This window comes from Macaca thibetana, chromosome 4 (assembly GCF_024542745.1).
Source record: "Macaca thibetana thibetana isolate TM-01 chromosome 4, ASM2454274v1, whole genome shotgun sequence".
Classification (NCBI taxonomy): domain Eukaryota; kingdom Metazoa; phylum Chordata; class Mammalia; order Primates; family Cercopithecidae; genus Macaca; species Macaca thibetana.
This window is the reverse complement of record NC_065581.1, coordinates 46,902,938-46,925,747: the sequence shown is the minus strand read 5'-3', so window position 1 is coordinate 46,925,747 and position 22,810 is coordinate 46,902,938. Positions and strand designations below refer to the sequence as shown.

Sequence of the window (22,810 nt, the reverse complement as noted above, 5' to 3'; positions counted from 1 at the left end):
GAGGCCGAGGCGGTCGGATCACGTCAGGAGATAGAGACCATCCTGGCCAACATGGTGAAACGCTATCTCTACTAAAATACAAAAAATTAGCCAGGCATGGTGGCATGCGCCTATAGTCCCAGCTTCTCAGGAGACTGAGGCAGGGGAATCTCTTGAACCCAGGAGGTGGAGGTTGCAGAGAGGTGAGTTTGCACCACTGCACTCCAGCCTGGTGACAGAGCAAGACTCTGTCTCAAAAAAAAAAAAAAAGAAAAAAAGAAAAAAGAAAAAAAAAGTTAAAAAAAGAAATGTCATTTGAGAGGGAGGAATGAGGCACATGAGGAGTTAGCCAAGGTGATCAAGCAATAAGAGGTAGGAAATAAATGCAATGTCCTAGGCGAAGGAAATCATATGAACAATGGCTCAGAAGCAAGACAAGTCCAGATGTGTCCCGGAAAACTCAGAGCTCTGCTTGGTTGTGGTGAAGAGGGTGTGAATGGATATTGGGAAGGCAGATAAAAATATAAGTAAGGGGCCAGGCGCGGTGGCTCATGTCTGTAATCCCAGCACTTTGGGAGGCTGAGGTGTGCGGATCACGAGGTCAAGAGTTTGAGACCAGCCTGGCCAATATGGTGAAACCCCCGTCTCTACTACAGATACAAAAAATTAGCCGGGAATGGTGGCACATGCCTGTAATCCCAACTACTTAGGAGGCTGAGGCAGGAGAATCATTTGAACCAGGGAGGTGGAAGCTGCAGTGGGCCGAGATGACGTCATTGCACTCCATGCTGGGCGACAGGGCAAGACTCTGTGTGTGTGTGTGTGTGTGTGTGTATATATATATATATATATATATAGGCTCTGTCCCTCTGTCCTAATCTGTTTGAGCTGCTATGACAAAATACCATGAACTAGGTAGCTTATAAACAACAGAAATTTATTTCTCACAGTCCTGGAGGCTAGGGAGTCTATCAGCGCACCAGCGGATTTGGTGTCTGGTGAGGGCCACTATTTGGTTCGTAGCTGGCACCTTCTCACTGGGTTCTCACATGGTGGAGGAGGAGAACTCTATTCTCTTCAGCCCCTCATGAGGACACTAATCCCATTTGCGAGGGTTCTGCCCTTGTGACCTAATCACCTCCAAAAGCCCACACCTGCTAATGCCATCACCTTAGAGATGAAATTTTAACATAAGAATTCTGGGGGAGACACCAACATTCAGACTCTAACAGATCGTATCATGAAGTATCTCTGACGGCAGCTGGGGGATCCAGACTTTTGTTTTTAAAGTGGAAGATTGCTGTGCCCCTACCTGCCTATGGAGCAACTGTAGTTTAAAAGGGAAGTGCTTAATTATCTAAATATGGTGTACCTGGCCCTGCATCTGAGGAGGGGTGTTTTGGCGTGGGAGGCCTTTGCAGCACGTCTTGGGTTACCCACAGGCTTTGGTGTAGAAATCTGGTGCTGGTTACCCCACATCCTATATCAACCTCTATGGACCTTGGGTTGATGGTTTCTTTTCCACTTTTGTTTAACATTATTCTATGGTAAGGGGTAAAAGAAACAAGTGTCTGACTGGAGGAGAAATAACACAAAAGGGGAAGGAGGGGAGGATGTGCAGTGAATGGAGTCCAACTGGGAACCCATTACCTAGAATAGAGACGAAGTAAACACCATGTCCCAGTTACTCTCTTAAACATTCAATTTGGGAGGTTGTCATGGCAACAGATAGAGGTTTCTTGATCCAGCCCAAGGCTCCTCTCCTGTCAATGTCCATTCTGCTTCCTAATGCTGCCAGAGTGCATAGGCCCTGTCAACACCAAGGGTGAAGGCGAGGAGCCATCTCACCTGCCTTTTATTCATTTGCACATTTGCTCTCTGCCGCATTTTATAGTCATAGCATAAAATCTAGAGACAGCAGTGTCTTTGGAATTTGCCCTTGAAACCAAAGGAGCCATATGTCCGTGGCCCTTTGTCACAAATGCCTCAGGTTTTTCTTGTGGAATTGAGGGTTCTGGGCAGGCTCTGGGAGAGGGGAGCTGTGTGGGAAAAGTTATGTGGCCTTTCCTCATTCAGGTACTTTGTGAATATAACAGGGATCTGATCTGTGTGGCAGGATTATTATTATGAAGTCAAATAGGATAAGAAACATGAACCCCTTTTGCAAACTACAGTCTTCACTGTTCATATGTCAGGCACTGTCCTGGTTGGTATAGGCCAACTGCTGAAACAGCAACCTGCCAACTTGTTCACACAGTAGCTCAATGCAGTGTTTGGTGAGTGGCCTCCCTCCACACTGCAGTTCTGCCACCCTACGGGACTGCCAGCTCCTCTACTGGGCTCTCTACCGTCAGCCAGCACAGGGAAGATTGAAGTTGGAGGACAGCATGGTAGGTTTGCATTGTCAAATCACTTCCACCCACTTTCCATAGTCCAGAGCTCAATCCTGTGGCTATTCCTCTATGTAGGGGAAGCTGGGAAATGTCATCTAACTGTGTTCCAAGGAGAGAAAGGAAGCAGGTTTGGAGCTAGTCTCTACCATAGAAACTAAGTTATGTATTCTTGTTTCCTACTACAAGCTGGCATCCTACCTGCAGCCTCTCTCACCTCTTGTCCACCATGCTTAATACTGTCCACTTAATCTTCCTAAAGAAGAATCTTCCCTTTATCACATCTATTCCCCATCTTCTAGATCAACTTCAACAGCTTCCACCTGATACTGAAGCTATTCTTGCATTCCTTTTCCCAGTGTTATTTCCCATATTCGTTAAAATGGTTCCTTCTGTGTCCATACAGTTTTTTGAAGCATTTCTGAGTCTCTTATCCTTTAAGGAAGAAAGATAGTTAATCCTCTCACCCACCAGGTGACTTGTCAGGTGCCTGATGGGTTCCTCTGTACAAACTTAGAAACATGGAGATCCAGACTCCATACCTGACCACTCTCCACCAGAACAGGGTTTCCCAGTCTTGTACAAGCATAAGAACTACCTGGGGCATTTTCCAAACTCCAGCCCAAATGTGTGAATCAGAGTCTTCAGGGAAGGAGGTCCCAGATATCTGCAATTTAACAAGTGCTGCCGGTGATTCTTGTGCCCGGCCTAGTTAACGGAACACTATCCTTAACCTAACCAGGGCCCATGGGAGTATCCAAAATCCACAAGGGTGAGTCTAACAGTGGAAATTTAAAGCCCTGTGACATTCAAATGTAGGAGAGATTTGGTAGGCAAGCGGTCTTCTACTGCTCTCAGGTCACCCTGAGGTATATAGCACCTCAGTCATTTTATATAGTGACCTTTAGCCTTAGGTTCTGCTCCATGGCCCGTGGAATTACACAAACAGTTGCAGCCTTGCTTACTGTTTTGTTGGTGTTGGTGGTGGTGGTGTTGTTTTTGCAAAGCTACTCATCCCTATCCTCAAAGTATAAGGTTCTTGAAGAGGAGAATGTTGGGAAAGAGATAGCAGGGATGGAAGAGGGCAAAGGGTAGGTGAGACAGAGGAGCACTGAAGTGGCTTATGATACAGAAAACCCAGTCTTCAAACCCCAATCCTCTTTGGGCCCATGAGCTGTGTCTCTGCATTTTCAGAAGTCGGAGAATCAGTTTGGAAACCAAATAACAGCAACAGTGGCTAACTGCTATTCTGAACACCTTAGTTACGCTGATTCCTTGAATTCCATGGAGTAGGTCTTGGTGCTATTCCCAATTTACAGATGAGGAAGCTGAAGGTCAGACTGAGTCCCCTCTGGATAAATGCACAGAGCTAGAACATTGTAGAGCCTGGCTTCAAACTTCATCCCCTGGCATCAGAATCTGTGCTCTTTCCTGCCTCACTTTACCCAGCCCCTTGTAGCTTAATAAGGAGAAATTGCTGCACTAAATCAGAAGGCATTTTTCCAATGGTGAGCAAGAGTGAGATGACCAAGGTTTTGCCTTTCTTTAATTCTCCACAGATGGCAGTGAATAGTCCAAGGTAAAGGTCAGATTCCAACACTTAAGACAAGCAAGCAGGGCAATTACTAGATAGGGTGAGTCAGAGCTGCCTAAAGACCCACCTGTTCTAGAGTCTCCTTCCCACTTCTCTGCCATAGTGACATGAACTCCATTCTTTGATCAACCCCTTTGGATTAAGGAATGTTCCTTAGAGGTCCTTTAAACAATATACATATGCTACTCATAGTGGGCTACCTATGGATGCAGTAGCCCCAGCTGACACATTAGCTGGGATTACTTTATCAGGTCAGTAGGCAGAAGGAAGAGGACCAGAAGGAAGCAGGTAAGAGAGACCAGGAGTATCGCATGCCACTGGGAAAAAAAAAAGTGTACCCATTGTGCATTGTGGGGGTGGCCACCAAGAGCAGATTTTGTCCCCTGGCCAGTTTGCCCAAGAGGTGGCCTTGGCCCAAGTGTGTCAGTCAGGATTCTAGAGTAAGCTTTGAAAATCATCTTTGAAAGGATGAAGCCCTTGACTTGAGAGAAATCTTATGTCTATTCCAGTCGACTCTTCTTCCATTACTAAGACCTAGACTCATTTACAGATATGTATGGCAGAGTCCCACAATTAAAAAAAAAAAAAATACAGACTATTCGCCAGGCACTATAAAGGTGAGATATAACAATAAATCTAAAGAATTTTATAATATTGTCCATGGAATTCAGTGGATTCCATCAAGTCCTCACAGGATTCTAGCAGCTTCATTCCTCCTCAAGGCCCAGACAAGTTAGGCTGTTATAGCACCACATAGGAGACTGAAAGCAGGGGTGAGAATAAAGCTGCTGCTGAGTTGAGTTTACTCCCTGGCAGGGAGGGGAGGGGTGTCCAGCCTCACTGCTAGGACTTTCCGAGTCATTCTAAGACACCTGGCATGGTCAAGGGTAGCAGGATCAGGAAAGGATTATAATAGATATAATTTGTAAAGCATCTCTCTCCTATGCACCAGACATTGTGGTGACATTCTGTTTAATCTAGTATCCCTACTCCTTTAGATATATTGTGATTGTTTTACATGCGAAATCTGGCTTCTGAAAGGTTAGGTGTTTTGCTGAGGGTCCCATGGACAGTGGCAGAGTTGGGGTTCAAAGCCAGGTCTGACTAACTCCAAAACCCTTTAATGTATGTTCGTAATTAAAGACAATAAAAATGAAGTCAAGGTGCTTGAAATGCACTTTTCCATGCGGCAGCTGTTTACTGAAGCCTACCAGGTGCCAGGCCCTGGGTCTTGTGGGGGAAGTCAGTTGGGCCCTGGCAGAACTTGCGGCCTGGGGGTCTGGGAAAGTGGCAGCCACTGGGCATTTGGAAGGACTGCAGGGGGAGGGCAAGAACGAGGCTATGGGAGCTCCAAAACAAGGGACATGGTATCAGGAAAGCACTGAGCAGAGTTTGGCAGCACAGGCAGGGAAGAAGTTGGGGTTCAATTCAAGTGTGCAATTAGGGGAGAGGCCCAGCTAAGCTCAGGCAGAGAAGAGGGAGAAAGCCATCCACCTCTTCCCCTCTCTCTCCTGTAGATCTGTTGCCAGGTCAGATTCCAGAGCAGGTGATAGAGGGACACCAGGCTCTCCACCCTGGCAAGACCCCAGGACCCTCTCTTGGTACTCACCTCCCCCAGGAGAGTAAGGACACTGCTGGAGAAAAACCATGGACTATCTCTTCTGGTTCCTCTCCCAGTTTAGGTCACCCTAAAGGTTGATAAGAGGCTTATCTAGGCCTAACACTCCTCAGAAAACATTTTTCATCTGTGTGCCAAGAATTGCTCTAACTAGGGCGAGGCACTTTTCATTCCAGAGTGGGAGAAAAATGCCTCTCAAAGGGAATGGCTTGTTGGTGAACACTGTGGAGTGAAGGAATACCCAGGCTTCATTTTAAAGAGTGGTTATCAGATGCACCTAGTTGATGAGAGGTTTGTGACGTAGGGGATGGTCAATGAAGGGCTGGAAAAAGAGACCCTGTGATATGGTTTGGCTCTGTGTCCCCTCCCAAATCTCACCTCGAATTGTAATAATCCCCATGTGTCAAGGGAGAGATCCGGTGGGAGGTCATTGAATCTTGGGGGTGGTTTCCCCCATGCTGTTCTCGTGATAGTGAGTGAGTCTCACGAGTCTGATGGTTTTATAAGCATCTGGCATTTCTCCTGCTGGCACTCATACTCTCTCCTGCTGCCCTGTGAAGAGGTGCCTTCTGCCATGATTGTAAGTTTCCTGAGGTCTCCCCAGCCATGCAGAAAGGTGAGTCAATTAAACCTCTTTTCTTTGTAAATTACCCAGTCTTGGGTATTTCTTCATAGCAGCATGAGAACGAACCAATGCACTGGGGATGGAAGACAAAGACAATCTGTGTCATGGCTCTGCTCCTTGGGATCGGTACTGACTTCCCATCAGCTGGGTTCAGATGAACAGGTGGTAATAACTGAAAACGGTGATCCTGAAGTCACAAATCAGATGGATCCTCCCCTCATGGTGGCTGTCTCCTTCAAAGGAGCATGTGCACCATTATCCTATTATTACACAGACATACACAGTATGTGTGTGTATTACATGTATACAGTTAACCTCCAAACAACATGGGAGTTAGGGGCACCAACCCCTCCATACAAGTTGAAAATCCATGTATAACTTTTGACTTCCTAAAATCTTAACTACCAATAGCCTACTACTGATGGGAAGCCTTATGATAACATGAATAAGCAACACACATTTTGTAGGTTATGTGCATTATATGTGGTATTCTTACAATACAGTAAGGGGATAAACAAAAATGTTATTAAGAAAACCATAAGGAAGAGAAAATAGATTTACTATTCATTAAATGGAAGTGGGTTATCGTAAGTCTTCATCCTCCTCATCTTCACATTGAGCAGGCTGAGTAGGAGGAGGAGGAGGAGGAAGAGAAGGGGTTGGCCTTATTCTCTCAGGGGTGACAGAGGTGGAAGATCCACTTATACTTATCCATGTATAAGTGGGTCTGTGCAGTTCAAACTTGTGTTTTGCAAGAGTCAACTGTATACACACACACATAATATACAGGATACACATATAAATTTTATGTATATATATAATATGTATACATATACTTTTCTCCTGAGATTTGAGGTCCAAAACTGAAATAACCACATCCACATAGTATTTGGCACACACCATGTACCCAGCAAATGGTATTGCTGTGTAAATCCATAACCATCTTTGCATTTATTTTATATTTACCAATTGTCAAGTAATAGAGCATTACAGTGGAGTTCAGGAAACTTGATTTTTGGTTCTGCTTTCTGCCATTCTGTTATTTTCAACTGGCAGCTTGGGTTTCTTCATCTCTAAAATAAAAGGATTGGATAAAATGATACCTGAGGTCCCTTTCAGCTCTAAAAGTTGATTCTTTGATTCTCCTGTGTACCTCACTGTGTAAGGTCCCATGGGAGGTTCCAAAAGGACTCTGCTCTCAGGGAGTTTACAGTATACTTGGTGAAGGGCTTTGGAGCTCCCATAGCCTAGGTTGAGGTCAGCAAATGTTCTCTGTAAAGAGTCACAGGGTGAATGCCTTAGACCTTAAAGGTCTAAGTCTATACAGTCTCTGTTGCAGCTACCCAACTATGCCATTGTAGTATAAAAGCAGCTGTAGACAATATGTAAACAAATGGACATACTTGTGTTCTAGTAACACCTCGTCTACAAAAACAGGTGTGGGTTGACCCCTGACCTAGGTACCCTACTAAGAAGGAATTGAACTGAATGTGGCATGATGCTTAGAGCTGTGGATTTGGCCTTTGCTGCAAATGGTGATGAGGTTGGAGGAGCTGCCTTCAGTGGGAGTGGCCATATTCACCTGTCACTGTCCGTTCCATGAAGCACTGAGATCTGGCAACCTCGGGGTTGAGTTGTAAAACGAAACACTCTGAATTACTTGGAGAACATTCTGATGTGAATCCAGGTTATTAATATTCCTATCCTGCATGTGTTGAAATATTCACAGGGGCTGAGGCTTAGGACTTTGTTGCCAGGTCCATAGAAAAGTTTCTGTGGTTGCAGACCCAAGTCCTCATGTGGGAGACCTGGATGAAGGCAGAACTAATTCCCTGATTCTACCACTATGCCTTTTCTCACTTCCCCTGCACTTGGGGTGCTATTCTGACAAATCATTCCCTTGATATTTATTGCTTAGCCTCCTGGCTCCTGCCAAGCCACGTGCTGCTGACACATGCTGCTCCTCTGAGCAGTATCCTAACATCTGTGTGCTGGGACATAGCCACCTGCCTATGGGAAGGTAGCTAGTCTTCTCTAGTGGGAACTCACAGCAGGTCTTCCCAGGATGTCACCATGTGAAAAATATAATGATTACCTCATTTCCAAACCAATTTTGCACACCAGGTGAGACAGCCAAGCCACTCAAACAGGAAAGCCATTCTGTGAGGCCCCAGACAACCACTCCCAAGGACAGATTACCTGAGAAAGGAGAATACTGTCTTATGAGGTCACGCATTCCTAAAGGTAAACACTCGGGGCAGTTTCTGCTCTTGACTCCCCTACACTCTTGATCGAGATACTTGGCCTCTCTGGGGAATTTTTCAACCATGAAACAGATGGAACCACATTCCTGGGCCTGCTGGGTGCTGGCCTTAATTCAGATTGTATAAACTCACGGAATCTGCTTATAGTCTCTGGCTTTGGTTAAGTTACTTTGGTTAACTTTCACATTAGCCACTTTCATTGTGTGTGTGTGCATGCCTAATTTCCTCATGTTCCAGGCCTTTTTCCATAGTCTCAAATGCCATGATCTGGCAGGAAATTGGTTCTTTCTTATGCCAAGAAGTAATAATAAAGGGCACTTTTGCCCACTATTCATATGTTTGTATTTTGGGAGTATTTTTTAACTGATTTTGTTGCTGACGTATGTAGTAGACGTTTGTCCTCCTTCATTGCTACCCGGTGCCATTTGAACATGCTTCTTAGGCCCAGCATCTTCAAGGCAGAAGCCAAGAACTGGCTTTCTAACCCCATTTCTCTTTTGCTTAATTTAGCTAAAGTGATTTCTGTGGTTTGCAACAAAGAGCCCAGATCATTATTTCTTTTCTTTTCTTTCTTTTTTTTAGTTCTGGGGTACATGTGCAGGATGTGCAGGTTTGTTACATAGGTAAACATGTGCCATGGTGGTTTGCTGCACCTATCAACCCATCACCTGGGTATGAAGCCCAGCATGTGTTAGCTATTTTCCCTAATGCTCTCCCTCCCCGTATCCCAGCCCCCAACAGGCCCCAGTGTGTGTATGTTGTTCCCCTTCCCGTGTCCATGTGTTCTCATTGTTCAGTTCCCACTTGTAAGTGAGAACATATGGTGTTTGGTTTTCTGTTTCTGTGTTAGTTTGCTGAGGATAATGACTTTGAGCTTCCATGTACCTGCAAAGGACTTCATCTCATTCCTTTTTATGGCTGCCTAGTATTCCATGGTGTATGTGTACCATATTTTCTTTATCCAGTCTCAGATTATTATTTCTTTAGAAAAAAATTATAAATGGAATTTTCTTTTGACTCTTATGGATCCTATGATATTAATTGTAATACCTAATTTGAGTGCTTCTAAATGTCTCATTAGGATGTTTAGCACCAAAGATTTCTTTTACAACTTCAGTAAATTATTTAGGATGCTTTTAATAGAGAAAACAGAAATGTCAATCCAGTATCGTAGGTAGGGCTTGTATGCACACAGAATCATCTGAGTTGCTGGGCCAGCCTTGGGAGGCCTGTGTAAAGCAGATCACACTGTGAATTCTTTCTCCTCCCTCTCATTCCTCTCTTCTGTTACCCAAGTGAAGGCTTCTCACTGAGTGAAATCAAGTTATAAAACTTTCTGAAAGCCTCCTTCAAGGGAAAAGAACAATAGTAATAACAGCTAACATTGACTAAATGCTTACTATGTGTGTTCTAATAGCTTTATGTGAATTTTTTTTAATGTGATAGGATTTTATTCAATTTTACCTATATGGGTTGCTAATTTCTAGCAGTAAATTAGAGGCTGTAATTCTTGTTAACAATATAAGGCAAAAGTTATTTTTTTAAAACAACAATCATATTGTTATGTTTAATCCATATTTTTCATGAAAGTACCTGTTAAAAATATCCTTGTAAATTTTTTAAACAAAAGCTCAAAAATTTTGTTGTCATTGCCATTAGTGTCTTCTTTGAGTGCACGCTGGGTCTGCATAACAGATTTTAGACTATATCAAGGCACATCCTCAATCTGCTGAATCTAATCTGTGTTTAACACACACCCAAAATACAAAATACTAGCTGCATACTGCTCCCTTCTGTAATACCCACAGTAAGTCTCTGTCATTACCCACAACTGCAGTAATTCTAGAAGCTTTATGTGAATTTATCATTTAATCCCCACAACTCTATGTATTAAATACTATTATTAGGATTGTATAGATGAGGAAACTGAGGCACTAATGATTAAGTGGCTTGTTGAAGGCCACACAGCTTATACATGTTCCTAACCTATCACCTCTCCTAAAGAGTGGCCGGAGGGGCCAATGTGGTCTGCCTGGTGTCTGGGGGTGAAGGAACAGTGTTCCCTGGCTACCTTGAGTTTTGTTTTTTTTTAAATTCTTTCTGTAATTTCTTTCTTCCCATCCCTTTTCCTGAATACTATAGTAGGCTTGAATATTGAGAATATACTAACAGAACCTGTTCACTTTACATGTCCCAAGTTTATATGAAAATTTAAAAAGGAAAAGGGCTGATATATATATATATATATATCATTATAGTTCTAATGTATATAATATATATATCTCTAATATATATATAATATATATATTAGTTCCCTTTAATTATTTTCTGGTGAGAGAGTGAATGGGTGAGGGCAAGAGCAGACATAATTGTGACCAAGTGTCGAGGATAGGAAGCGTGAAGGAAGCTTCAGCAGTGGTTGGAGGGAGGTCGAAGGTGTGGGCGCTGGGCACCCTCTGTGGGTCCATGGACACTGTGCCCAGTTGACTTCCTTTACTTGCCCAGATTTATCTGCTTCTTTCACCACTCTTGATACATGGTGTTGGGTAATACATGGCCAGTTTTTTTTTTAATTTTTATTTTTTACTTTAAGTCCCGGATACATGTGCAGAATGTGCAGGTTTGTTCCATAGGTATATGTATGCCATGGTAGTTTGCTGCAACTATTGACCCATCCTCTGAGTTCCCTCCCCTCACCCCTCACCCCGCAACAGGCCCTGGTGTGCGTTGTTCCCCTCCCTGTGTCCAGGTGTGCTCATTGTTCAGCTCCCACTTATGAGTGAGAACATGCAGTGTTTGGTTTTCTGTTCCTGTGTTAGTTTGCTGAGGACAATGGCTTCCACTTCATCCATGTCCCTGCAAAAGACGTGATCTCATTCATTTTTATGACTACATGGTATTCCATGGTGTATATGTACCACATTTTCTTTATCCAGTCTATCATCGATAGGCAAATAAATGCCCAATTTAATGCTCATGTCATTCACTACTTGAGTAACAACATGTAAGACAGTTAACTGTTATCCTTACCCTCAGCCTGTTGAATTCCCATCTGGTCAGGCTTCACTGAAGATGTGGTCTTGGTGGGGATATCTGCTGACCATGAGCCCTGCCTTTAGTCAACCACATGGAGAAATGATTTGACTTATTTGTGTCAATCTCAAGAAAAAAGCTGAGGGTTGATCTTAAGATTTTAAGTGGAGAAGCCAACTTTAGCTTAACACATCAAAGAACTTTCTCAAAATAAAACTTCCCCAACAGAGCAATGGGATATCTTGAGAAAGGTGGTGAGTTTCCCATAAACAGATGTATTTTAACAGAGGCTGAATGATTTCCACACGGCTTGCTATAGAAAATATTCATGTATTTGGGCCCAACACATAGTACTGGGCACGTAGTAAGTGTACATTAACCATAGCAATTGTTAGCAAGTTTGTTCCCACTCTAGTGGCCCATGTTTTCACCTTCTCCTTAGTTTACAGTTTTATTTAAAAAGGAAAAGTGAAAGTGGTCAGTACCTCTGTTATGTGAAAGTTTGTCAGGGTTAGAAATGTGATTGAACGATGCTGTGCTTTTGTAGTGCTAAAGTTACTCAGAGTAGCAAGAGAGGGATTTTCTCTCCTGTGTCCTGTAGTTGATGTAACTCACACAAATTTGAGGTCCTCAGATATTTATCCGGTTTATGTTGTAACAAAATTGAATTGAAGATATTTGAAAGCAGATGCATTGATCTTTACTTCCACATTCTCTACAAGTCTTTGTATAAAGCTAAGCATTTTGAGTTGCAAATGAGATTTTCAGAGCTTGATTGATTGTTGAATAAAGTCTTGCCCACCATAGTGATCATATTTATAAAATATTAAACATGCTAATGGTTCCCTTTTGTCCAAAATATATTTTGCTCAGTTACTTTAAAATAGATGTGAGAACTTCATAGTTTGCAGTGGCAATGTAGACATTAGAATTTCAGACATTTTCCTTTTATGAGCAATTAGATGTTTTCTGCTCATATGGCCTTATAAAATCTCCCCCATCTCTGAAGATTTGGAAACCAGGTCATTCTCAGTGAGCTTCAGGACCAACTGGAGTTTTCCGGTTTTCTAATTGCTAGCATCTGTTTCCTACAAGAATCACTGGACCAGAACTGCTCTTTTGGTTATTGATGGGAAACCTCTCCTCAAATATCTCAAAATGCTTTTCAGACCTCTGCCCAGTTAGCTTGTGTGTATGTGTCTGTGTGTATGTGCACACACAGGCACACATATGCACAGATACACAGATGCACATATAGACCATGTATTCTCAAGGCAGAGGGGTAATTATCACCCCAAAGGGAATAGAATTGGTTTGTATGGGGCAAAAATTACACTCCTTTTATATATAAAGCATAAATATATACATATAGCCCTTAAAGAGATATACAGTGTATCTGTGGTATTACGTCTATATAAGGGGTGATTAAGGAAACATGTTTACAAAAGTTCCTTGAGGGAGGTGATAATGAAAATAGGGTTGAGAAACACTGACTTACAGCAGATATGCTGACGTGTAAATACACGGGCATTTCTGCATTCACATACAGGCCACCCATGCATATGATGCATATGTATCTGTTAGGCATAAACACACACTATGTAGGTTTACCCAGGGAATTGGATTGGTAGTAGGGCAGGACTGAATTCTGTGGTCCTTCTAAAATTCTCTTCAGTAAAGAATCTCTCCATGAAGGATTTGTTTTCACTTTCAGGTCCCCCACTGAAATTTTGTTTTTTTTAAAATAAACTGTCACTCTCATTTTGACTTGCAGGCACTCTAATTAACATCACACAGCCTTCAAACACAGAGAGTACACATTCGCTGTCATTCTCTGGAAAGGCTACCTGTTAGAAATGAGCTGGGTCAACAATTCATTTCACTAGACATCTGCTGAGCATCTCCTGTGTGTGGGGCATCACAGTGTATCCCACAGGATGTGGAGAAATGGAGGACGAGGCCCCCAAGGCAGAGTCAGATTTAGAGGTGGACTTTACAGGTGTGAGCAGCTGATACCACTGAGAGTGGGGAAGGGGCTTGCCTCACAGCCTCTAGAACTCTTGATAAAATTTTCTCTTCCATCACTGCCCTTTATCAACCTTATTCTGATGCCCATCTTTCCTCTTGTTAATTATTTTTGCTATGATCATAAGTTGTTTTGATTTTGAGTGCCCCTAAAGCCTTTTAGGAAGTAGATGGTATACACAAATCCACAACATAACAATTAAAGTCTGATTTTTAAAAAAATCTCGTTACAGATTCACACAGTTTCACCCAATAGCTGTGTTTGACAAGGCTGTCAAGTATCAGTGTTGAGTTCCTCACATTCTGTCTCATTAACCTCTCTTTCCACTGCTCACACATACCCACTCCCAGATGTGTCTGCAGAAGCTTTCTTTTCCTTCCCTCATCTCTACATTCATCAGTTCTGTAGATGGGACATGAGGAAACCCCATCTTCCTCTAGTACAAGCCTGTCTTTAGGAAATAATTTCTGGAAATAGTGGTGTATTAGTTTGCTATTGCTGTGTAACAACTTACCACAAATTTAGCAGTTTAAAACAAATACCTTTCTTATCTCACAGTTTCTATGGGTCAGGAATCTGACAATGGCTTAGCTAGGTCCTTTGCTCTGTATCTCAGAGGCTACAGTCAAGGTGTCAGCTAGGACTGCATCTTTGTCTGTAGTTCTGAGTCTTCTTCCAAGCTCTGGTGGGTGTTGGTAGGATTCAGTTTCTTGCAGTTGTAGGATTGAGGCCCTCAGCCCCTAGAGGCCGCCTACAGTACAGTGCCACCTGGCCCTCTTCACAGGAAATTCACATGATAGTAGCTTACCTTTTTAGGGCGAGCAAGAATCTCTTTTCTAGCAGCTTTCACCCAGTAAGGCCACCCAGGATAGCCTCTCTTTTGCTTAATTCAAAAGCAATTGATTTAAGGTCTTGATTACATCTGCAGAAAATATTTCCTTTACTATGTTCTGTTGGCTAGAAACAAGCCATAGATCCCATTCACACTTGAAGGGATTATATACAAGGCATGGATGCCAGAAGGCAAGGGGATCTGGGGATAACTTTAGGGTCTGTCTGCTGTGGGTGGCTTGAGCTAATGTTCCTCCACCCATGATAACAGTAGTCAGGTGCTTCATCTTATCCTCACATGGACAGCTTGAGGAGAGACTTGATATAGGTCTATTTCACATGAAAAGAACCTGAGTTTCAGAGATCCAGTCCCTTTTCCAAGATCACAGAGCTGGTAGTAGAATAACCTGGTCTTGAATCCAGGTTTGTCTGACATCACACCAATCAAACAACAATCTGTGTGCCACTTAAGGGAGCTGATAGTCTGAAATACTCCAAGGTTATCATTATATTGCAAACACAAGTTTTATTTTGACTTTTCTGGATGATCCTCAACTTTGTTTAATCTTCCTAAACTTAGATTAAGAGCGCATTTCTGATCTTGGACTTGGCATCAGTACATTTTCTAAGGCAAGGTGAACACCCTTACTATGTAACAGGGGTTTTCAGAAGAATTCACCTATACTGCAGTGTGAACATTATTATTTAAATTTTTGCTATGAAGAAACTCACCTGCTGGCAGGCTCAAAGAGCTTGTGTGACACTACACATATATGGTTGATGGGAGTGAGATGTGAAACCCACCATCCTTCTATCACACTTGGGCACTTGTTGGCCAACTCAAGTGGTTTTCTAAAACAAAAAGGAAGAAAACAGTAAAAGTTGAGATGGAGGATTCTTTGTTTCATTTAGGCAGTTATATTTTTAGCTGCCCTAACTCGCCGACCTATTGCTGGAATGGAAACTAGTGACTTACACATGAATGGAAACCACTTTAAAAAGTAATAGCAGGGCACTGGTGCTGCCTACAGTGAAACAGGGTGAGGCATTCCAATGAGTGCAAAAAGTCTAGCCTTGTTTTGTTTGAGCTTAACAATACCTTTCATGTGTAAAACACACAGTAGCCCAGAAAGAATATTTGAATAATTATACAATTTAATTGTCCTAACAGGTCTGTTCACATGACCCAACTTTCCAGATGAGGAGAAGAGTTGCAGGGAGAAACTCCATGTCTTCCCCAAGGTTGCCTGGTTCAGAGAAAAAGCAGGGTCTTGGGCATAGGGATTCACTTCCAAGCTCCTATTCTACACTTCCCTTTCAAAAACATAGAGGCATATATGGATGGAGATGTCGCTGGAGAGAGTGCATGGATTTGAGATGAATCCCATCATAGACATACAGAAACACCCAGGAGTTAGACCCAGAGTTTAGCCATCAATGTCCTGATGCTAAAGTTCCTCAAATTGCTAGCCCAGGGCTGGTATTTTCACTATACCATTCTAAAGGGCAGATATGACTTTCCCTGCAACTCTGTCCATTGGGGAATTTTGGTATCTTTAATGGGATGCCTACCTTGCTCCAGCTAATTTCTGGCAAATTTTAATATACCCTATTTGCAAAACAGAACCACTGCAGAGATTGCTATAAAGAGCAAGGTAGGACTTTCTCATTTGACCATTCAAATTAAACCATATTACCTGACTTATATGCTTATTAACGTCATGAGTACGATGTTGTGAAGGCAGCAATAGAGATACTGGTCAAACAGTAATATTAGGCACAGAAAAGTGGCGAATCTAGAAAACTACTTCCGTTGATCTACATTTCAATTTGGGGGTTTTTCTTAATGTTTTTACCATAATTTCAAAGCAGTTCTGAATTTTCCTAGCCAAAATGATACCACCTTTTTTATAGAGATCATATCAGGAATTAGAATATTTATAGAGCTATACAGCTTCCACAGGATGCTGAGGCTAATTGTTGGAGAAGCTGGAAAAGGGTGTCTCAGGTCTTAGTGATGACAATCAGGAAAGGAGACGATGTTCTCCTAAAACACTACCTGGAAAGCATCAGTGGGGTGGGGAGAGTACTCAGTGTCAGAGTCAGTCTTGTTGTGTGTCTCTTCCTCCTCCCAACATTTTGACAAGAGTGAAACAAGATTCAAATGGATGTCAAATGCAGCCTAGATGGGCAGATGGAATCCCACACATCAACACTTCCAGGCTGCAGAGCAGTTCTAGCCATGGGGGCAGGAGAGTCATGCTGCTGCCTGGGAAGGGGAGAGCCTTGGACCCTTGGTACTGACCCTCTGTACTCAGAACCCGGGCCTCATAGACTGAGACTGGCCTTTAGCTTTCTCCTCAGACATCCCCCCTCTGCCAGTGGCTGCAGCTGCACTGAGCCTGCAGAGTTTGGCGGGAACCCTGTTTGTCTTGACCTGGAAAGGATCTGCCCTCCTGTGCTCACACTATTAGCTGGGCCAGCACCACAAAGCACAAGGGAGGAACTTGAGAAGTCGGCAGCAGCCTTTGTTCTCAAAATGCTTGTGGTGTGATTTCATACTCTTTCTAATTTTAATCTAAACTTAACCTTTGAAGGCAATTTAATAGAACCCTGCTAAAACAAGGATAATAGTTAAGCATGGCATGAATCTCCTCAGGTTTTTTAATGGCAAGTAGCCACAGGGATTCATGCTTTGGAAAGGTGGCTAGATCAGATGATTCCTAAAGCCCCTTGTGATGGTTAATTCATTTCAACTTGACTGGGCCATGGGAGGCCCAGATAGTTGATCAAACATCCTGAATGTATCTGTGAGTTTAACATTTGAATTAGTGGACTGAGAAAAATAGATTGCCCTCCCTAACGTGGCTGAGACTTAATCAGTTGAAAACCCGACTTGGCAGAGTCATGGAGGCAGAACCACCACCCCAGCAGGCTAAGAAGGTGGGACATCAAACTAAAAAGAACTATTCCCAGACCTTAAGATGTAATAAAATTTGCCTTGCTAGGTTTTGGACTTGCTTGGGACCCATCACCCCTCTCTTCTTTCTTTTTTTTTTTTTTTTTTGAGACGGAGTCTCACTCTGTCCCCCTTGCTGGAGTGCAGTGGCCGGATCTCAGCTCACTGCAAGCTCCGCCTCCCGGGTTCAGGCCATTCTCCTGCCTCAGCCTCCCGAGTAGCTGGGACTACAGGCGCCCGCCACCTCGCCCGGCTAGTTTTTTTGTATTTTTTAGTAGAGACGGGGTTTCACTGTGTTAGCCAGGATGGTCTCGATCTCCTAACCTCGTGATCCACCCGTCTCGGCCTCCCAAAGTGCTGGGATTACAGGCTTGAGCCACTGCGCCCGGCCTCTCTTCTTTCCAATTTCTACTTTTTGTAATGTTTATCCTATGCCTATCCCAACATTACACTTTGGAAGCATATAATTTGTCTGATTTCACAGGTTCACAGCTGGGAAGGAATTTTGCCTCGGGATGAGTCACACCTCAGGTCTCACCTTTACCTGATGTAGATGATATTTAGATGGGACTTTGGACTTCAGACTTTAGAATTGACACTGGAATGAGTTAAGACTTTTAGGGCTGTTGGGGTGGAATAAATACATATTGCATGTGAGAAGGGCATGAATTTGGGGGGGCCAGGGACAGAATGCTATCCACTAAATTGTGCTCACCAATTCATATGTTGAAATCCTAATCCTCAATGTGACTGTATTTGGAGATAGTGCTTTTAGGAAATAATTAAGGTTAAATAAAGTCATAAGAGTGTAGCCCTAATCCAATAGAGTTCGGGGATGTATAAGAAGAGGAAGAGAGACATTTCTCTCTCTCTCTCTCTCTCTCTCTCTCTCTCTCTCTCCCTTTTCCTCTGTCTACCAAGTGAGGACAGAGCTGGTAGGCAGCCATCTGCACACCAGGAAGAAGACCCCCATAGCAATCAAATTAGCTGGCATCTTGATCTTGGATTTTCCAGCTTCCAGAACTGTGAAAAAGAATTTTGTTGTTGTTGTTTAAGCCACCCAATCTATAGGATTTTGTTATGGCAGTCTGAATAGGCTAAGACTTTAGCATTGTGATTATAACAACACAAAAATGTATCTTATATTTCCCTCACAGGTCAACCCTGACTGTCAGTTAACAAATCAATAAACATTTTCTGGATTTCATCTGTCTGCAAGGCACTGTAGAGAATATAGACGTGTGAACAACATGTTTCTTTCTCCAATGGAGACCACAGTTTAGCAGAAGAGATAGAGCTTGAGTGTGTACACCAACAGGAATCTAATTTTAAAGGGCAACAGAAGATAGTGCTGAATGTTGAGTTCAGAAGGAGGGGCCATAACTTCTGGCAGGACAATTATCAGGAAAGGTTTTGTAGAGTGAGAAGTGATGTTAATAAATATCTCTAGGAAGCAAACATTTTGCAGAGCTTCCCACATACCAACTAAGTTAATGGGGTCAAATGCTTGGGTTAAGTCCACAGTGCCACTCATGTTGCTATTCTCAGCATCTTCCAGTGGCTGCCAATGAAAGAGTATCAGGTCTCCAGTTCCATGGGCAACACAAGAGACACACTGACTTTCAAGTGGACACACTGCCACTGATACATGTGAGTAGTTCATGGAAAATGACTCAGGTTAATGCTGTCCTGGAATTGTGTACAAACAATATGACCCCAGGGTCTTCTGTCCCTGCACAAGACTTCTTTATGTTGGGCAAGGTCACATTTACTGCCTCTTTATAATCGAAGCAATTAAGTGACCCCACAAGTGGTTTAGCTACTAGTTGCTGTACTTGTGGAATAGAGTGGAGATTGTATCCTTACCAGGTTCTCCACCCAGTGAATGAGCACAAAGGAAATCTAAGCTCTGAAAACCAAAAAGGACTTCATAATTTAATTGAGTCCAGTTGTTTTCAAGTGTTTCCTGGTGGCAAGGAATTCTTTTTTATGTCAACTAAGTCATGTGTGGAGCCTCACTATAGAAAAAAAAAGATTAAAGAAGGCTTCTTTTCTTTTGGCTATGCTTATGGCCCTAAGGGCTCACAAAAATGTCCTTCTTGACTCCCCAAGTGGCCGGACCTCAGTGCAAGCTCCGCCTCCTTAAGGCACCTCACAGGTAAAAGCTGGAGCAGAGCCAGGAATCCTGACCTCGTGACCCGTCTTCCCCATTACAGGCTTGCAGACATTTCACATCACTACCCTCTTAGGCTACAATGTCCTTTCATCAGAATGAATGCATGGCAAGATTTTTACCTGCCTGCAGTCACACAGCTAATCAGAGGCCAAGCTGGGAGCAGAACCTGGGTTTCCTGACTCCTATCCTAGTGCTCCTCACCATCTGGGTAGCCTTATTCAATGGTACCAAGGATTCTGACCAACCTGCATTCCTGTTACACCAAAGAATCCAGTGATGCTGGGGAAATCAATGATGGTGTGTCAGGATCTCAGGGTATGAGCAGGGTTAAAGGCACTGTGCTAGTCTGTTCTCATGCTGCTAATAAAGACATACCCAAGACTGAGTAATTTATAAAGGAAAGAGGTTTAATTGACTCACACAGTTCCACATGGCTAGGAAGGCCTCACAATCATGGTGGAAGGTGAATGAGGAGCAAGGTCATATCTTACATGGTGGCAGGCAAAACAGAACTTATGTAGGGGAACTCCCCTCTATAAAACTATCAGATCTCCTGAGACTTATTCACTAACATGGGAAAGACCTGCCCCCATGATTCAGTTACCTCTCACTGGGTCCTTCCCATGACATGTGGGAATTATGAGAACTACAATTCAAGATGAGATTTGGGTGGATACACAGCCAACCCACATCAGGCACCAAGAGATAATTGAGGCCTATACATGGGAGAACAACTACAAGGACCCTTTACTTAGATCTGACCCTTTACCCAAAGAGAGTCACTGGAAGGAGGATGACCTTTGGAAAAGGGATGCAGTCAACCCAGAGTGGCCTGGTAGGGATGGGGCCAAGGCAATAAATACCCAACTTCACATGCATTAGGACTTCTGATCCTAATTGCAGCCAGAGGGCAGGGAGCCCCTTGATGCTATTCCCACTGTCAGCCTCCAGGCCCCAAGCAGAGTGGTGAGGCTAGAGAGTAGAGGGCAGATCTGGAGGGACACACAGGCGTTTCCAACCCAGCTGCTAAGAAAGGAGTCACTTCACTGTTGTACTGCGTAGAGCTTATTGAAACACAGTGTTTTAGGGATGAACCTACTTTTTATAGAAAGGTACCTATGGGAAGAAATTAGCAAGGAGGTCAAATACACATATTTCCTGCTCTGCTGTACTAACTGGCATAGCAACTTTTAGATTCTTCCCTGAAAATTAGAAAATGTGAGATTAAACCCTGAAGGTAGAATGAATTGCTTCATGATGTGCTCTCTGTTATCTCTCGGACTATCTCTTACCACTCCCTACCTCACTGCCCAAGTGACAACCACACTGAACAACAGCCCAGGGCTCCCAGAGGGGCCAGGCTCTTTCTCCTCTCCCACAGGTTTCCCTCTCTATGTGGATGTTCCTTATCCTCTTTCCCAGGGCTTAGCTTCTGGAGGCCTTTTCAGGCCCTCCCTCTGGCATGACCAAGCTAATTTCAGTGTCTCTCTTGGGTGTTTCCCTGTCTCCCATGTACTTTGTCACTGCTCAGATCCCGTTGCCTTAAAAGAGTATAAGAGTGTGCTGAATGTTCTGTGTCTTCCCCGTGAGGCAGCAATGAGGTCAAGGATGGCAATTACTGACATTGTTTCCCTGGTATTAAGACAGTGCCAGGCATAGAGCTGCTCAATGGATGTCTTTGGAGGGAAAGAAATATTTCTTGAGCCCCAGTCGTCTCATCTTTGAAAAGAAAGAAAGCATTGTGGAAACCTCAATGAATTCTTCATGAGTGATTTTGAACGGATGGCTGTAAACAAAGCTACTCACTGAATGACTTATGTTTTTCCTTTAAAGTCCACCATCAGAACTCCATTTTGTGGGTAACTATCCCCAGCGAAGGCAAGAAGACCATGAAAGAAGCCTTGCCCTGCAGTGAACCAGGGGAGAGCATCCTGGTGACCTGTCATTTGCAAACGTCTGTATGTTGTTTCACAGTTTATGAAGCACACATACTACATTACCTAGGACCTCAAAACAAAACTGTGGGGGTGGGGCACTTAGTACAAGTGTCATTCTCCTTTTACTGGTAGAGAAGACCTGGAGCGCCCAAAGTCAAGTGTCTTGTCCCAAAGTCACACAGCCAGGTAGAAGTCAATGTCAGGCTGGGCTCCGGAGCTCCTGCCAAGAGTCTTTTCCACCCCCAGCATGGTGAGTCCAGGGATAGCACAGGTGACAGCACTGGCATTGTGGAACTGAAGACAGCAGACTCCCAGGCCAGGGGGCCTGGAAAGTACTCGAGAATTATTTCTACACATCCCTCTCATCTTGAGTACAAGGCACAAATGCACTGATGGCTCCTCTAATGTTTTATTTGTCTTTTAATCCCAAGTACTTTTTTAAATCTCTAGGGGAAAACCAGTTCAATTTTTGCACTGGTTTTCTCTTTCCTTTACTATGTTCCACTAAGTGCTTTCCCACACTCTCTTTGATGCTTTTCTTGAAGGGCCCAGGTTCTATTCATCTCTGTGATGATGTTTTCATTCAAAAATATAGTTTTTCTGAGGCCCTACTATGTACCGGACATTGTTCTTAGTGCTGGGACTACAGCAGTGAACGAAAGAGATATAGTTCCTGACTGAAGGAGTCTTGTGTTCTAGTGGATGAGACAGAGAAGATATAAAGAAATGAGTCAAGTAATTTCAGGTGATAAAAAGTGCTATTAAGGAAATAACTGGAGGACTAATTTAAATGGGAGAAGGATATAAAAGACTTATCTGAGAAAGGCATTATATTTTAGGCCCTAAGGCAGGTTCTTAGCCCTTATCAGGTGAGGAAGTATTTGGTGAGTGAATGGGTGTATGCATACATTTAAATGAATGAATGAATGAAGGGTTGTCTATATTCTCTCTTTACGCAGGCATTTCCCCAACCTACCTTGTGCTACCTGTTGCCTACATGCCAGCCAGTCCATACCTAACTCTTCTATGTATCTCCTCAGAGGTCCCATGCATCTGTAACTCCTAAGGCCGTGATATGCAGGAGCAGGGTAGCCAGAGCGGAGCTATAAGGAATGCCACATTCACTTTTCCAGCTGATTGTTACAAAACTATTCTCAATGTGCCAGGCACTCCTCTTCCTGTCCTGAAGGCTGTATATTGACATCACTTACCCAACCCCAACCCCCACTAGATAGTATAGGGACACTACTTGTTTGATGACACCTTGGTGGCTCTGTGCGTGACAGCACACGCCCTGTCCTAGAATGTATGCATTTTTATGGCTTCCTAGTAAGAATGCTAACAAAGTCCTCCCTGGCATTCCTCTCACCCTCTCTCC

General features: G+C 43.3%; 1 protein-coding gene across 4 annotated transcripts in view; it reads left to right on the top strand.

Annotated features, from left to right (window-relative positions):
- The window catches only part of CLIC5 (chloride intracellular channel 5), a 178,487-nt gene that overhangs the window by 72,332 nt on the left and 83,345 nt on the right, over positions 1–22,810 (top strand). The window contains exon 1 of one of the 4 annotated variants that reach the window (XM_050789025.1): positions 919–6,197. The exons of the other annotated variants lie outside the window; for them this stretch is intronic. Within the exon in view, the coding sequence (XP_050644982.1) occupies positions 6,156–6,197 (42 nt within the window). The 5' untranslated portion in view covers positions 919–6,155. Of the gene's footprint in view, positions 1–918; positions 6,198–22,810 lie in introns of those variants that run through there. 4 annotated transcript variants of the gene reach the window in all.